This window comes from Chelmon rostratus, chromosome 22 (genome assembly GCF_017976325.1).
Source record: "Chelmon rostratus isolate fCheRos1 chromosome 22, fCheRos1.pri, whole genome shotgun sequence".
Lineage (NCBI taxonomy): Eukaryota > Metazoa > Chordata > Actinopteri > Chaetodontiformes > Chaetodontidae > Chelmon > Chelmon rostratus.
Genome location: NC_055679.1, coordinates 4506751 through 4523689, shown reverse-complemented (window position 1 = coordinate 4523689; position 16939 = coordinate 4506751). Strand labels below are relative to the sequence as shown.

Sequence of the window (16939 nt, the reverse complement as noted above, 5' to 3'; positions counted from 1 at the left end):
ACACTGGGCAGTTCCCTTTACAACACAGTTTCACTTTCTGTCACGACCACAAAAAAGTTCTTGTTTTGGTAACCAAAATAGAAAGAATGAGAATGTCCTTGCACCATGAGATGCAGAAGTCTGACACTGCAGGAAGTACTTTTGATGGGCTAGTATAGAAATACTGCAACAGGCAATGTACAAAGTTTATAGTATGTGCATACAGCTCAGTGCTTACAGTCAGCCGCGCTAAGTCAATAAATACTAACACACGTACTTCCTTAAAACCTCCTTGAAGTGGTTTCATAGATAAGATTAAGAATCATGAGAGATCCAGAAAGGCAACTAACAAGCACTGTGGTTACAACAATGGCAGCCAATAAAACATCTACAATAAAAGTAAATGATCAATGCTGCACAGAGGGGGGGAAAGGAAAATCCCACAACTTGTGGCACATAATTCTCTACTTCAATTAAAAGCTTGCAGTTAAGACAAAAACAATAGTGACTGTTGGATCAGATAGTATTTCTCTACAACAAGGATCAGCGACTGGGTTCAGCCATGGGCCAGTTTTTTCAGCATTGCTCTTTGAGGAAGGTGGGGGGGGCATACTAAAATGCTACAAAGACATATTAAGATTTACGTAAGAACCATCTTTACATAGCTATCTACAGTAAATTTGTGAAAAATCATGCAACAGTTTTGATGCTTAAAAATGTTTGATGTTTAAAACTTGGCTGATCTGCTTCACCAGTGCTATCTGGTAATGGTCAGATCAGATTTGATTGACAGTTGTCTGTCTTAACAACCCCGAAATTCATGGAATAACCTTTTTCTAGACCCTGGCCACTTCAAATTGATGAGACAAGCACACACAAACAACATATATCCACATATCCTCACATCTCATATAAACCATCACAGTTTATTAAGACAACACATGATCTTTTATTTCAAAGTTTCAGAAAAACTGTCAAACAAAATGCCAACAAACAATCTGTCTACAGGTTTGAGAAACTAATAGCAATCATTTTGAATTGTTCATATTTGTGACTACTGACATGATGACCTCATACAGTCTGTAAATAACTAACGTCAGTGTGTTCCTGGTGTTTCAGACCCAGACAGGTCATTGTGTGACTAGTCGTCTGAGCCATCATACTTCATCAGCATCTACAACCTGTATGCCTTTAACAGCATCATCAATTTATTTGTACTTGGTTGTTTATCAAATTTTGACTGTGATACTATCACTGCAATAAAGGCATTGTGATCACACAAACACTGATATGCGACCACACTGATGAACACTGGAACACGCTGGGTTACATAACAACCTCCCTTCAGGCAGCAGGAGAGAACGTCTGAGGTGGGGGTGGGGAGGAGCACCTGCAGCAGTAGTGACAGGTGTATGTGCTCCAGACCTCTCTCCTTCACTGTCTGGGAGGCTCTACGAGGATCAGGTGATACAAATTCTTTGTGCCCAGGCAGGAGGTTTCCTGTCATAGGTGCAAGGTCCATCCAAAGGCTCCTGCCCAGTGGAATCAGAGTATGGTTCCTGCAGAACTTTGAGGACCCTGTTGACCTGCAGGACAAGGTAATGATAAGATGACTATTATTCATCTTTTAGACATAAAGATGCAAAAGACAACATAGCTCTTCACAAACTCCGCTGAGCATCTGTGCATGTGTACCATTGATGGCTGTTTGTCTCCACCTAGTGACCGGCTCGGATTCACTGACTTAGTGTATACATTTGCGATACATACATAGAACAGCTTTAATGGTTCTAGAAGTCCCAGCGGAGACAGAAAAAACCTTTTATGGCTCTGCTGACCTCAGAGAAGTCTCCCTTTTCTGCAGCCTGAATTGCATTCTGGGCGATGTAGTTTCTTAGGACGACACGGGGGTTGGCACTGTTCATCACTCCGAGCCTCTCCTGTATGATGAGAGACAAGTCACTCGTGCCATCACTCTCCCTGGATAAACGCCTCCTGGCATTTCAGTGCACAGAAACAAGAACTCTGTTGATTCATCCCATTCAGAATTATAATGATATATATGTATATATGTTTGGAACAATTTCAACTAGTTTGAACATGACTGGATTTAACATTACTATGTTTGTGGAACTGTGAAATTGGAAAGTTAAGGGAAATATTCAGGTATTTAGCTGCTAAATTCTCCACTATGTTCACAATCTAGTCTAGCCTAGTCATTGACAGTTGACAAATGACCAGAGACAGTGACAGATAATGACAGCTAGCACGCTAGAACTGCAGTGTCCCCCATTTTTCCTCACCTGTATCGGCTCACCCAGCGAATCCAGTCATCCCGCTGCTTTTTCTGAAGCTCGTCCTGATCTGTCCCCAGCAGCTCCTTTAACCGTCCCATCCGTTCCAGTTGCTGGGACACGCCTGGCGTGTCTGCCACCATCCCAAACATGACTGGGTTGGTTTGTGCCATGGACAGAATCCTTGCCAACTCACTGGAAAGAAAGATAATGCTAGAGGTAAGTGAGGAAAAGGAAAATCCTTGATGTGGACTATAAATTCACTGTCACTCTGGTCCTACATGATGTAAAGCTGTGCATCTGCTGTCTGTCTCAACATACATCTTACCAAATGCTGCAAAACACACATTTAACTTACATATTGTCGTGGAAAGCTTTTTCCCCAAAATGCTAGCATACAAAAGAAAAAACAAATTAGGTGACAAAGGAGAGTTAGCCATTTGAAACGAGATGTCTGCTCAGCAAGGATGCAATGCACATTCATCAGGAGTATATGGTGGGGCAGCTGGAGACTGTGTCCTTACTACAGCTGCTCTGTGAAGAAACACATTGCCAAAAACCACCATACACTCCCTCACCGGTCCTCCATAGTTGGCTTATTAGCCACCTTTAGCTCCTCAATAGAGGCACACTGCTCCAGGATGAGGTCCACTACTGGCCCCACTGTGGCCTTCTCAGTGTCGCCCTCCTCAGGCCAAGGGACACGACTCAGCAGGCGGAAGGTGTTGGTGAAATCTGCACCTGGAAAGACATTATGTGACAGTAACATGACAAGGCTGCAACATTAAAATGCCAGATGTACCGCTCATCCCTCTAAAGCCTTCTGACAACTTTCGTCCATAAGCCTCTGTACCAGTGTCGTGCATGAGGCGCAGCAGGTCCGATACGAGCTCGCTGTCCTCTGCCTCTTCTTTTCTCACAAGGCCCAGTTTTTTTCCTCATGGCGCACAGGTAGAAGGCTTCGTATGTGGGCGTAAACTCATCCAGGACAGCTCCTGCCTGGACTGCATCCAGCTCAAAGCCCAACGCCTCTGCCAGGCGAGTCAGGTTCCAGCGGCACACAGATGGCTGGGCTTGGTAAGAGTAGCGTCCTCTTCTGTCCGAGGAGTTGCACACGAAATCTGGATCAAATCTGACACACCGGTGGGGGAGTTTTCATATAGAATAAGATAAACCATGGCATGAAATACTGTTGCGACACCAACTTCCACTTTCAGGAGCCTACCTGTCCATGAAGCCAAAGGGGCCGTAATCCAGAGTAAGACCCAAGATGCTCATGTTGTCTGTGTTAAGGACGCCATGGCAAAAACCAACACACTGCCACTGGGCCACTAGTCTAGCAGTTCGCATCATCACCTGGGGACGAACAGTCAAATTTCAAGATCAAAATGCTGAAAATCCGGCATGAAAGGGGGACCTTAACAATATGTCATTATTAGGACTGATTTTACGACTGTGTGATGCTTACCTCTCTAAAAAAGGCCATATTCCTATCTTTCCGGTTGCTATGAGTCTGCTGGATGCAAGGATAAAAGGTCTCGATGACATAATCCAGCAGCCGAGCCCGAATGTCATGCCGCCCTGCACTGGGCCCCTGCAGGCCTGAGAACTCATCACGGCCCAGAAAGATCTCAAAAGATCCAAATCTAAAACAAAGGTAAGAGAGACTTCAGAGACAGTATTATAAGTAACTTTTTTTTTGTGCTGATGAAAGTCTGGAAACATTTTGGATATTTCCTGCCTGATGAAGGAAGGGGCGAGTCGCAGGACGACTGAGCAGCGCTCGGGAACACGCCTGCCGCTGTTGAGTGGATCTCTGCTGACGTAAAGGTCAGAGGTCACGAGGGAGGCCGCACGGGTGCTGGGTATCCCCAAGGCGGCCATGGCCTCGCTGCACAGGAACTCTCTGATGCTGGAGCGAAGCACCTTCCTGCCATCGCCGTCTCTGGGGAAATTGCAGAGTGTTTGTGGCGCCGATTTGTTTGCTATTCACCTCTGATTAATATGACATGCAACCAGTTTCAAACCTGACCTACCACACATAATATCATGCTGTTTGTTCTCATCTGGGCCATCACAATTCATTATGTGATTTCACAACAAAATCCCGACTCAAGGTCCACTCACTACCATTTTGTGTGGCTTTCAACCACATCTCAGTCTTCCTCAGGGGATGGATTTTGCACACTGGACAATTTAAGGGGGAAAAATGATCTACAGTGACTGGAGAGTTGAAATTAGAGATTAGAGAAGTGAGACTGGTCAGATGTGCTGCATGTTTAAATCAAGAATAAGAAAGTGTCTCAGCTATTGGTGATGTGTGTTCAGCAGACCGAATCAGCTGGTTCTACTGAGCACACAGTTGTTAAGCCCTTAAGCAGCTCTCCTTGGGTTACTGCATTCACATGCCTGTGGTGAGCAAGGCTTATGAAAGAGCGGCTGTGTCACCTGCTTATTCTCATCTGGTGAGAGGAAACTTTCTCTCACATCCTTTTGTAACAGGCCTGTAGCTGGTCCCTGAGTGTGACGAACTGGTCCATGTCTGTTGAAAAGCCAGTATGAATGTTGAACTGTCAGCACACACAGCAGAAATTACCTGGAGTAAGGTGTGACCCCTGCGCCCTTCACCTGAATCTCCGATCGCCCGTGGGTGCCAGACTCCACCTCCCCTAAGTACATCACCGCTCCGTCTCCCAGCTGCCCCGCAAACAGGCCGAACTGGTGCCCGCAGTAACAGTGAGCAGCCGGCTCGGAGCCCGGCAGCCGCCTGGAGCCGCTCAGGTACTCCGGGGCCGAGGGATTACTGAGCAAGTCCTGCACGGTCAGGCCGAGCAGAGCCAGCGCCGACCGGGACACAGCCACGAAGATCGGGTGCACCAGAGGTTGAAGAGCCCGAATTCGAGAGAAACACGCCGCTGGGACCGTCCGGGAGCCAGGCTCATCGGAGTCATCCACCGGCAGCTTTTTTAGGGCGCTGTTGTTGAAAGGCAACCGCTCCAGAGCCATGGACGCGCACGGAGAGGGCTCCATGAGGACTGAGGTTTAATACGGCCCAGTCAGTCTTAATCAGGGCTGTGTGGTGGCGTTTCATTACGGCGCTTTATAATGCGTGCAGTGTGCGCGGACATGAAATAGTCCAAAAGCATAAACAAGTGAAAAAGTTGACGGGAGTGAAATAGAGGAACGCGTTTTGTCAATCCATCAAAATCGTATTCCATCGGAATAAAACTACATTTAAAAGACTTTAAACTGAAAAAATAAAAGACCATTAAAGATAAATAAACTCTATGAAACGTTTAAAATAGAAATAAAAAATACAAAAGACGACACCTGAAAATAGTAAATCTCTAGTATCTGTTTTGAAGCAACTGGAAGTCCAGAGCATGTTTCTGTCTTTGGCGGTGCAGGGCAACGCATGTCCAGCAGGTGGCGGAAACAAAAAAAAAGTAGTCTGCCGGAAAATAAAAGGCCGAAATGGAGAAGAAGAAACCTCTGACAACAAATCAGTCCCAGCACGTAATATAACTGCTTGTTTTGCTTATTTATACTCATAATTTGCGTGGTTCTCTTATTTAGAGGAGACCTTTAGTAGTTTTAGTTGGGTAGCTAGTTTAGCCCCGCCTTTCCCATCCTGTAACTATTAGTTAATGCTAGTCAACTGTGGTTGGGTTGCTAGCTATCTGGCTAACAGCAGCTCGGGCACAGTTAATAAAATCTTCAACACCGATGTGAGAAGATGGACTCGGGTGTCTTCACGGCCCTTTCCAACGGTTTGTTTGCTTCTAAAAGACGAATCATTATGCTAAAAATTGTGGGAAAACTTGGAGTCAGTGATGGCCCAGCTAACGTTGACTTTTATCAGTGCTTCCACTACCAAGTTAGCTTAGAAAGCTACCTTATTTGCTTATCTTCTGATAGTAACGTTACATGGACGTGTTTTATTGTCAGTCGCCATTCATCGCTAACTGGATTTGAGCAACATTGTTGCTATTGAACGTGCACTTAATGTTTCCCCTGAGGTTGCATTCAAAACACAGTGCTGTTCCCATAACGTTAGCTAGCTAATAAAGAAATACAGTTAAGATCCTCTAACTGAACGAGTATTAGAGATGGGCATCAAAAGCTGTTCTGTCGACGTTAAGTGTCGTTGATTTCTTGGGAGTTTTCATGTTCTGAATCGGTAACGCTATACATAATTTTATCAGAATCACAAAACTTTTTTTTTAATTACCTTGTGTAATTAAAAAAAGCATGTAAAACAAATTATTTCACCACATTAGTCCCAGAAAATAACAGCATACAGCTGTGAATAACAGCCCCAGTTTGACTCCCTATCATCATACAGTCCAATGTTCTGATCAGTGACTTGACATGTTGTTTTGTCCTCTGCAGAAGGATAGCATATCAAACTAGTTGAATCAGGACAAACTGGACAGATAGGTCGGCTGCATTCCCTTTCAGTCTGAGTACTACTCTATTTTTCAGGTGAGCCCTTACCTCTGGCATCGCTGCGCCTCCTGGTCCCACCTCTCCATCTTATGTCCGCCTCCATGTGGCAGGTTCTGCAGAAACAAGATGTCATGAACTACTGGAAAGTGGCCGAGTATGTCTCTTTGGTGATGGACATGGTCCCAGAGTTGCTACTGCACAAGCATAGGATGCAACTTAACCTGGGATTAAGAGCCAGGGTGGGTACCTGTGGAGGACACTGGGCATTCATAGCTTATGTAACATTTCGTTTTTTAAGATGGAAGCAATGATAGAAGGTTATAGATGTCAAATGATGTGTGAGCTGCGTTGTGAACACGAGTATTCTGATGCAGTGCTTTGTTCTTTTTCAACATCAGTATATCCTTGAGTTGTGCCGAAGTGAACAGCTCCTGGAACCTGATGTCATCTTGTCTCATCTGGAGAAGATTAAACCACGACATCCCAACCTGGTATGCGTAAGTGTCTTCAGTCTGCATTAGTTGACTTCATTACACACACCAATTAAAACATTCTAGTCATTTTTGCAGCTTTTCTGCATCTTAGATCAGTGTGTGTCTATTGTAAACGCTTGCTGTTACTGACTGGGCATCAAACTTATCAAAACCACTAGGCAGCTATCCAGTCGTGTAATTTTTCTACCCATATTGCAGATGAAAGAATCAGGAGAGGAAGTCGTGGTTCACTTTCTTGAGTTGATCCAGACTCTGCTCAAAGATCCCGAAGAGAGACAAGACTTTTTCTTGGTGAGGCAGTTTCGACTACACTTCTGCTGAGTCAAATTCAACTGTAAATGTTACCTGCCATAATAGGTTATAGCTTCTATGAAGCTCTGTTCTGTCAGCTGCTCATATGTAGTATATATATATTTTTTGGTAGTATTTTTATTCTTTGTGATGCCGTTAAATAGTGTTATCAGAATCTCTTTGTTTCTCACAGGAAGTCTTCCCCACTGAGTATGGACCTCAATATGACGGTGATTTGCAGATGCTGTTTTCAGAGTTCCTCTTTCGGCTGGCACAGCTGCTGCCAGTTCCTGACCTCGAGCAGGTGAGAGGTGTCATTTTATTATCGTTTTGCTAAAACGTTTGTCACCATGGAAGAATAACTCCCATATTGTTTATTGTTTACTACAGTGATTCTGCTGAATTCTATTAACAAGGGAAAGAACCAACTTTGAATGACAGTTAGACAACAGCTGCCATTAGAAAAGGGGCTGATGGCACAGGATGCCACTCTAAAACATGAGTGACATGCCACTGGTATGCCAGTGGACATTTGCTTGTGAAATAGGAATGATAAGCAAACTCTAACGAACCATGAGCATTTCATAGTCAAGTGTAGCACGTGTCAAAAGGAATTTTTATATGACAGTCAGTGAAAATCAGTGACATGGTGTTAATAAGTGCCAATGGAACAGCAGCAACATAACAAAAACCACCAGTGACGTACCCATCAGACTCAACATGTGCCACTAGAACAAGAGTGGCATACCGTCAGGTCATTTGTATATCTCTGCTTTGCTCCAGCCCCGGGCTTACTGTGGCATTACCAAAGAAAGACCAGCAGGGGGTGCATGTAGCACATGAATGAACTCAAGCCAAGTAAAAGTTTAATTATACAGTGACAGCACAGCCTAAACAAACCTCAAACAAACCAAACCTCTCTGCAAAGTTTATACATGAAATCAAACCACACCAACAATCCCACCAGTGCTTAATGTCAGGACCAAAGTATGATGTAATGGCCTCTTCAATGACACTTAACATTAGCTTATTGTTGATCAAATGCACATGTAAACAGTCAATAAAGGGTCAAGAAAGAACGGGCACAGCAGCGCTTTAACACCAATCCAACTGTAACAGTTTAGAAATAAAGTGAAAAAAGCAAAAGTAGAAGTGACATGTACTTTCATTGATCTAATGAGAAATCTGACTGCAGACTGGTGGGCAGTAGTTACATAGGTCAAGACAAGATGTGACAAATGACTGTATTTGAGTTTGTGGATCCTTAAATGATAATGATCTGATCTTCAGTTAAGATTACACATACATACCATATAACAATAAGGAAGAATTACTAATAGCTACATGGTATATGCTATATTCTACACTGTTTAAACACAAAGTTGAAATCTTTTGTGTTTTCTTACATGTCCCACAGACTGTTTCCTGGCTTGGAGCTGAATGCTCTGTGTTGGAGGAATGTGTGCATTCAGTCTCTGAGCCGACAGACCTGAAAAATTTGCTCCATCACCACAGACACCGTGGGCATTTAGAGCAGCATGGTAAGTCATTTCCAATAACCACATCTAATGCCCTTCATTGTTGAAGACAGAACTCTGTGACATTAACTCATGTGTCATTCTTTTCTCCTTTGTGCAGTCCCACCTACAAGCATGGGCGACAGCATCCTCTCCACCCTCTCTGCATTTTCCCCCAGAAGAGTGACAAAACCTACAGAACGACCCAACCAGCCAGATCTGCTCCAAGGCCTCAGTGCTCACACACACACCGTATCATTTGTGGATGACGTAGCAGTTGAAATCATCACAGTGACAGATTACGCAGAGGTTGAATTAGGCACAAGCGCCGACATCGAGGTGGTGACAGGAGAAAACTGCTGTGAAGGAACAGACACTTGCACAGTGGCTGAAGATTCACTGATAGTGCTTCCTGATGAGTCAACCAGAGGAGAAGAAATTGAACCAGGGGAAGAAGCAGCACAAGAGAAAGATGCAAGTGGTCTGACAAACATTAGCCTTCCAGAAGCTAACAAGGATGACTTAGTGTCCTCCCAACAGAAAATCTCTATGGGACCTCATGACTGTCCAGACTGTGAGAAGAAATTTAAGTTTGCCTCCTCGCTAACTGCCCACAGGGTCATCCACACTGGTGAACGCCCCCACCGGTGCAATGAGTGTGGTCGCTGCTTCTCTTTCAGGCAGTCCCTCGACAGGCACAGACACACACACAAAACCGGACGCGAATACAACTGCGCTGTCTGCGGGGAGACCTTTCACTCCCTGTCAGCCCGCACAGAGCACAAGCAAACACACATGGAAGATGGTGTTTATACATGTCATCAGTGCAACAAGACATTCAACTGGGAGCTGGCACTCTCAAGGCACCTGAAAAGCCACACTGATGATCATAACTCACACAAGCCTAAAGAGAGCCGTAAAGATGGGCAGGAAGTTGTTGTAGGTGATCAAAGTTGCATCAAGACCCCTGTTGCACCTGCTGAGCCTGACAGCCAGGCACAGGCGGATGGTAACGGTGATCCGGAGAACGCAGAGGCTAAGAGCAGTGAGCGTCCCACCTCTGAGCCTGAAGGCACGGCCCCTGAACTTGACAACAGAGTCGTTTCCCTGGTGAAAGTCCGCACAAGTGGGCGTAAACGCAAACCGACCATGAAGATCCAGGTGATAAATTTACAGAAGAGCATGACCACTAAGAGAAGGAAGGAGATCCCCAAGGTGAACCCTCCAGACCTGAAGCCTCTGCCTTTCAATTGGTAAAACCATCAGTCCTCATTGACCTGTCCACAGAAATATAATGTATATTATGTTCAGTTGAATATATGGTGGCTGTGGTGGGACGTCAGGCAGATGAAGTGCCTCATGTTTATGTTTCCTTTCTCTTTAACAGTGCAGAGCACTCTTATGGCTCATCCATGGTGTCATCAAAGGATGGTGATGAGAGTGAGTCTTCATTTTTACAAATACCATTTTGTGATCTTTCTCACCACAATAACACAACCAGAGAGGTATGAGGCTCTCTTGTAAGCTACAAGAGCACTAAATTACATTAAAGAAACTCAAAGCAGATGAAATGTAGTAACCTGTTACAGGCCAGAAATAAATTAACAAGTACATAATTTGTCCATAACTAAAATCAAATTAAAAACAAATTGTTTATAATAAAAAATAAAAATAGTTTGATATTGATAAAATAATGTGGAAAAAAAATAGAAAATTACTCGACCAAAAAAACAAGCAACTGCCAAGTCATGCATGCTGCAATAACCTGTGGTGACAATAAGTTATTAATATTTTCATGAAGCTGTTTGCATCAATGTAGAAAAAAGTCTCCCTTGAAAGACTGATTGGCTTGATGGGCCTGTGCAACCTTAAATGCTTTGATAGGCAGCTTTATTTTTTAAGTTGGATAATTATTTAATATTGGAACTCACCAGTTATCTCTGAATTTCTCAGTTAGAGCTGAAACAATTAGTTGATTACTTGATCAACAGAAGATTATTGACCGGCTATTTTGATAATTGGCAAAAATGCTAAACATCCCTTTGTGCCAGCTTTTTCATTTGCATCTTGTTGTATATTTTAATTGATTAAATATCTTTAGATTTTTGACTGTTGTTGTTTGGTCAAAACAAGCAATATTAATATGTTGCCTTGAGCTGTGGGGAATTTTGTTTGCCATTTGTGACTATTTTTGGCATTTTATAGACAATTAATTGATCAGTTGAGAAATATTTGATAATTAATATTTTTAGTGCTTAATGTCCACTTAATCATATAAAAACTGCTTATGAGGTGTGTAAAAGTATTTTAAGATGGTTGAACAAACGTATCAGAGAAGAGACACTTGTATACAATAGTTGCACATTTTCCTGCTGATATATGAATATTTGGTCTTGATGATAGTTTCATATTGACTTAATGTGCCATTCCACATCAGTAATGGCAGTTTTTTTTAACTAATTTTTAAAACAAAAATTCCAGCATCTTTCAAACTAATGGTTTGCAATCATAGACTGTGTTAAACATGGACGTAGTCCCTGTGACGTCACCCATAGGTTTCTGAAGAGCCATAGTGAAACTCGGTGACAGTGGCTGCAGCTGTGACCATCTTAACAGCGCCTGACTCCACCAAATGCCCGGTTAGTCTAAAGAATGGGCAAAGAGGTATAGCTCAGGTGTGCCCAATGAAGCCTGGTTGCTGAAACCTAGAGGCTAGCTGTCACTCAATGTGGCTATGCACATAATTATGCAAACCTTTAAGCCTTAGTATAATTAAAATTGTATCATGTATGGGGAAATTAGCTACAGAGAGGCATTTTGATATGGGCATCTAGGACAAGCACATAGTTTAACCATCTCTTTGCACAATGTTGATTTTTTGCTCCAGTCTCTAATGACTTTGTTTTTCCAAAAGGTTCTGTAACAGATGGCTCGTCGGCTGCTTTCTCCTGTCCTAAATGCTCCTTCCACCACTCAGAAGAAGCGCAGGTCCAGCAGCACATTGACAAAATTCACTCTGTTGAGGCTGAGGGTGACAAGCTGTCCCTCCAGCCCCTCGCAGATGAAGAGGGACGTTTTAGTTGTCCAGACTGTGAGAAGAGCTTCAAGTTCCGATCCTTACTAAAAGCCCATCAGCGCATCCACACAGGCGAGCAGCCCTTCCTGTGTTCTCAGTGCGGACGGCGGTTCTCCTTCAAACAGTCACTGGAGAGGCACAAGCAGACGCACAAGTCTGGCCGCAAGTATGAGTGCCTGATCTGCGGGGAGTTCTTCAAGTCCATGGTGGCTCAGAGGGAGCACAAGAGCACCCACATGGAGAACGGGGAGTATCTGTGTTCGGAGTGCGGCCGGGCGTTTGCCTGGAAGTCGGCACTGGTGAGACACCTGAAGACCCACGGTGAGGATTCTGACAAGGTGGAGCGTTCTTTCAAATGCCCTCGCTGTGACCTGTGCTTCAGCTGTGCCAGCTACCTCAACAGGCACCTCCAGACTCACCAAGAAGAGAGAGTGCACACCTGCAACTGTGGAAAGAGCTTCGCCTACCGGGCAGCTCTCACCGCCCATCAGCGCATCCATCAAAAGGAACGGCCGCACATTTGTGCGCAGTGCGGGAAAGGATTCCTCTACAAGGGGGGATTGCTGAGCCACATGAAGATCCACTCAGAGGAAATGCCCTTCATGTGTTCCTTCTGTGGAAAGAGCTTCAAGAGGGAACGCAACATGAAGAAGCACGAGCGCTGCCACACCAGGGAAAACGTCTTCAGCTGCTCGCAGTGCGATAAGAGTTTCGTCTATAAGGCGACGCTGATCAGACACGAGCTGACTCATTCGGGCGAGAGGCCGTACCTCTGCTCCGACTGTGGGAAGGGCTTCTTTTCCCACGCCGAGCTTCTGAAGCACGAGCGTTTCCACACGGGCCATAAGCCCTTCCAGTGCCCCCACTGCGGAAAGAAGTTCACTCAGTCCTGCTACCTGACAATCCACCTGCGCTACCACACCGGAGTCCGGCCGTACTCCTGCACCGAGTGCGACAAGAGCTTCCTCAGCGCCAACCGCCTGAAGAGGCACCAGCGAACACATTCGGGGGAAAAACCATATCTGTGTGTAGAATGCGGGAAGGGATTCAGGCAGTCATACAACCTGAAAATGCATCAACGAACACACATCATGAAGTTAACGTAGTCAAGACTTGAATTTACTGAAGAGATTCTTTTGGAAATGGAAATGGTGTGGGGTTATAGTTTGGTTCACACTGGGACGATTTATTGTGACTTTATTTGCTATGCAATATTCATCTAGTATAGAAACTCGTAGCGAGAACTGGCTCATGTTGAATGTCCTAGTTTTTCCATTTTACTGAATGCAGTTGACGTACAGGTTGTGTTTCAATTAAAGCACACTGAGCCCTGAAAGGAATGTTTTTCAGATGCATTGTGATGTGACTTCTTTTCCTTATCTCGGCTTCAAATAACCAACAAAAGGTTTTTACATAAAGTCAGTCTTTATTGTGAGCATGTTTTAGGACAGAAAATGTAACACTAGTTTGGAAAAGAGGTTGAACAGTTTTGTGCTAGAACAAGTTGCTTTTTTTTTTTTTTTTTCAAACAGAAGTGGTCTCATCTCAAACAGTAACACAAAAAAAAAATATTACTGCAGGTTCTGTGGTAGGAAGGCTTGTGTCTTAGCAGTAGTACAGACAGGAGCCACATTGTGACACAGTTCTACAGCCAGTTACGGGTCATTGTTAAAAATCAGCTTAGACATCTTTGAGTATTTAGTGTTGCTTCTTGACAGAATTTATGTGTACATCACTTTATGGACAAACTTCAATTACGTGAACGGGAAAAGTGGGCATTATGAATGGTGTTGTGGAGTCTTTTATGAACGTTTCATCTGAAAACGATTAGACAGCTAAGCTACTGCTGAACCTACTGAAAGAGTGAGTTTGGGCAGCTCTTCACCCATGAGAGAGGTCAACGTGACTCTTCCCTGCCCAAGTAGACAATACCTCACTCTAACATAGCACACACGGGCAGACATGATAGTTTCAGCCAAGTTGGAACGGAAGTACTAAGAAAACAGTGGCGGCTATGCGAAGCAGTAGCCCTGCTGACCAAACTGAACTACACGGCTATGTGCAGAGTTATGGGGCAGTGGTCGCTTCCCATCACCTTGTTGCGGATCTTGCTGTCGCACAGGCCAGGCAACAGACTGGACGACAGCAAAAAGTAATCGAGCCTCCAGCCCACGTTCTTTTCGCGGCAGTTCATCATGTAGGTCCAGAAGGAGTAGGCATGGGTCTGCTGGGGGTAGAGCTCGCGGAAGCTGTCGACGAAGCCGGCCTCCAGCATCTGGCTGAAACCCTCGCGCTCCTCGGGGGTGAAGCCCGCGCTTTTCTTGTTCCCCTTGGGGTTCTTCAGGTCGATCTCCTGATGCGCCACGTTCAGGTCGCCGCACAGCACCAGGGGCTTCTGCATGTCCAGCTCGCTCAGGTATGACCGGAAGTCGACGTCCCAGGTTTTGCGGTAATCCAGGCGCACGAGGCCTCTGCTGGCGTTCGGCACATAGACGGTCACCAGGAAGAAGCTGGGGAACTCGGCAGTGATGACGCGGCCTTCCTTGTCATGTTCTTCTTTGCCTGGAGTATTGGTAAGGAAGTTCAGTTAACGACTGAATGCAACTCCCTCACCAGGATTCAAAGACATGTTTATTGTAATCATTTCTTTCCAGCCATGAGTGCAGGTTGAAAACCTCTTAGACCGTGTTGACTGTTAATATGAGCCCATCACTCACCAATGCCATAGGTGACTTTGAGGGGTTCAGTCTTGCAGAGCATGGCCACACCGCTGTAACCCTCCTTGTCATCCGACCCGGCCCAGTACTTGTGAGGGTACTCGGGCATTGAGGTGATCTCAGCAGGGAGAGATTTCTCTGCACACTTTGTCTCCTGCAGGCACAAAACATCCGGAGCCTCCTCACGCACCCACTGGGAGGACGAACACAAGCGTTAACCATTAAAACCTGTCCCAGAACTGAACATGACGAATTGATGTGGCTTTAGTTTCACTGCAAACTCACATCCAGGCCCTTCTTTTTCACCCAGGCCCTCAGCCCGTCCACGTTCCAGGAGGTGATCTTCATGTTGGCGTTGCGTCCATCTTTGCTAGTCAATTTATCAGGAGGATCTTCGTACAGTATCGGGGCCTCTGGCTCCTTAGGCTTCTTTGCTTTCTTCGCAGAAGCTGTGGGGTGAAAGAAACATGCGTCATGAAAGTTTCAAAAAAATGGAAAAAGGAATTCAGAATATGAAGAGAACAGTGTGTATTTGAATGTGCATGAGTGCACGCTGCAGTACCAGAGCCTGTGTCGTTTTCCCCATCTGCGGCCGCCTCCTCTGCCTTCTTGCCTCTCTTCATGCTTGAACTCGCTCGGACTGGAAACACACCTCGCAGACACACAGCACGCACACACAACAACACACGCGCCGCTGGAAGAGCAGAAGAGGAATCAAACTAAAATCGAATTTTAATTAATCAATAGTGACAATAGCCGTCAGTTGCAGGTTTTCAGTCATGCAAACAGGATCAATGCTGCTTATTAAAGCCTGACCCACACTGGATTTTGATGCTGATCATATTTGAGGGTTTAAGAATACCTATGAATGATAAATCTGATGAAGTCTTTACTTCACATAAACACACACAGTAACAGAAAGATACATTGGGATTCCTTAAAAGTAGTTATTGAAGATCTGTGATGTAAATACATAATGAGCATTATATTTAAATTTTAGTTTAAAAAACAAAGCAGTCATTACACTGCCTCAAAATGTCTTCAAACATATCTTCAGCATTTCTGTTCTGCAATTTCTTTATCAGCCAACATATATCGATATCAACCTGCAGTAACCTAAATATCGACAGATATATCGGTCTGGTTCTATTTTTACAGCTTATATTGGCAACTGTGTCATTTTCTGCATTTGTATGTCTCATTATGATTCCTAACACCAACCAGAGGATGTTCAGTCAAGTCTGGAAACGTACTAACACGTTGTTGCACATGAACGCCAGTAGCGGCCCATCGGATGTCGGCCGAAATACGACGCTTCCCTCGTTTTAGGAAGTTAAAGTTCAGCTCTGAGAACCTGCATGTCCTCGACTTACACAGTACCCCCGTTTTACACGTGTGTGGCCATTCGTTTTACAAACGGTGCTTGGCAGTCGGAAAAAAGTTAAGTGGTTTTTTTTTTTTTTCAGGCTTAAATTCTGTGACAAAGGGGAAGCGCGCCGATCGTTTATTTTGATCTCAGTCGCCTCACTCTGGAGGAACATACAGACAGGCACACTAAATGTAAAATAACAATGTATTCGTGACACACTTGATGCAAACTTAACATCGCGCATGTAGGTGACATAAGATCAACAACTGCAGAATGCATTTGGTCATTTTTGCGTGTTACAACAGGTTTAATGGCAAGCTAGGCTAACGCTAGCTTCTCCTCTGTGACAAAGAGCACGGAGCCAGGAGCAGACGGCCTGCACCGAGAATGAATGGAGACCAACCAGCCAGAGACTAATTGGCTTCCTACAAAGTCTATTTGATCAATAAATGCAAATGTTAAATAACGGTAGCGTCACTCAACCAGAAACACAGTCCAGGAAAGGAGATGCAAATTATCTTACTTGCACTTTCACAGCAGGATGTAAAGATCAGTCCGTGCTGCTTCTGTCACTCCCCCAAAACACATAAAGCACAGCAAAGATTTCTGGGCACGTGCTCGCTGTACTCAGTGGTTGCCTCAATGAGTGCCTGATCAAAAATAAAACATAAAAAAACTCTGCATTTTTTTTCTTGATTTTGCGAATTGGCAAAAATGCACTACACTAACTGCTATAACGCATAGTACATTATT

The 16939-nt window shown here is 44.5% G+C and overlaps 3 protein-coding genes across 4 annotated transcripts; 1 reads left to right on the top strand and 2 right to left on the bottom strand.

Moving 5' to 3' along the window:
* Positions 1-1042: 1042 nt before the first annotated feature.
* On the bottom strand, positions 1043-5303 carry selenoo2 (selenoprotein O2). The gene is given in 10 exon segments (XM_041964271.1): positions 1043-1565; positions 1818-1974; positions 2283-2468; positions 2852-3014; positions 3127-3208; positions 3210-3405; positions 3499-3629; positions 3742-3919; positions 4015-4218; positions 4870-5303. Coding segments are annotated over 10 exon segments (1866 nt in total). The 3' UTR covers positions 1043-1430.
* A 460-nt stretch (positions 5304-5763) lies between these two features.
* On the top strand, positions 5764-13515 carry LOC121625983 (zinc finger protein 814-like). 2 transcript variants are annotated; one of them, XM_041964320.1, is made up of 9 exons: positions 5764-6043; positions 6759-6961; positions 7121-7213; positions 7415-7507; positions 7701-7811; positions 8925-9048; positions 9146-10277; positions 10412-10464; positions 11939-13515. In XM_041964320.1, the coding sequence occupies exons 1-9, from the start codon at positions 6010-6012 to the stop codon at positions 13204-13206; spliced, it is 3111 nt and encodes a 1036-aa protein (XP_041820254.1). In that variant the 5' UTR covers positions 5764-6009; the 3' UTR covers positions 13207-13515. The 2 variants fall into 2 exon arrangements, with proteins under 2 accessions (XP_041820254.1, XP_041820253.1); XM_041964319.1 differs by having other exon boundaries at positions 7121-7219.
* Positions 13516-13524: 9 nt separating this feature from the next.
* Positions 13525-16776, bottom strand: apex1 (APEX nuclease (multifunctional DNA repair enzyme) 1). The gene is made up of 5 exons (XM_041964321.1): positions 16710-16776; positions 15380-15511; positions 15103-15266; positions 14818-15010; positions 13525-14662 (listed from the first exon to the last, which is right to left on the bottom strand). The coding sequence occupies exons 2-5, from the start codon at positions 15438-15440 to the stop codon at positions 14148-14150; spliced, it is 933 nt and encodes a 310-aa protein (XP_041820255.1). The 5' UTR covers positions 15441-15511; positions 16710-16776; the 3' UTR covers positions 13525-14147.
* Positions 16777-16939: the final 163 nt, after the last annotated feature.

Coding starts and splice junctions, on each gene's coding strand:
- apex1 (XM_041964321.1), bottom strand. CDS start 15,440: ATGAAGAGAGGCAAGAAGGCAGAGGAGGCGGCCGCAGATGGGGAAAAC. Junction 15,267..15,379: donor GGAAAACGACACAGGCTCTG/GTACTGCAGCGT, acceptor TTCACCCCACAG/CTTCTGCGAAGAAAGCAAAG. Junction 15,011..15,102: donor TGAAAAAGAAGGGCCTGGAT/GTGAGTTTGCAG, acceptor TCGTCCTCCCAG/TGGGTGCGTGAGGAGGCTCC.
- LOC121625983 (XM_041964319.1), top strand. CDS start 6,010: ATGGACTCGGGTGTCTTCACGGCCCTTTCCAACG. Junction 7,508..7,700: donor AGAGACAAGACTTTTTCTTG/GTGAGGCAGTTT, acceptor TGTTTCTCACAG/GAAGTCTTCCCCACTGAGTA. Junction 7,812..8,924: donor CAGTTCCTGACCTCGAGCAG/GTGAGAGGTGTC, acceptor CATGTCCCACAG/ACTGTTTCCTGGCTTGGAGC.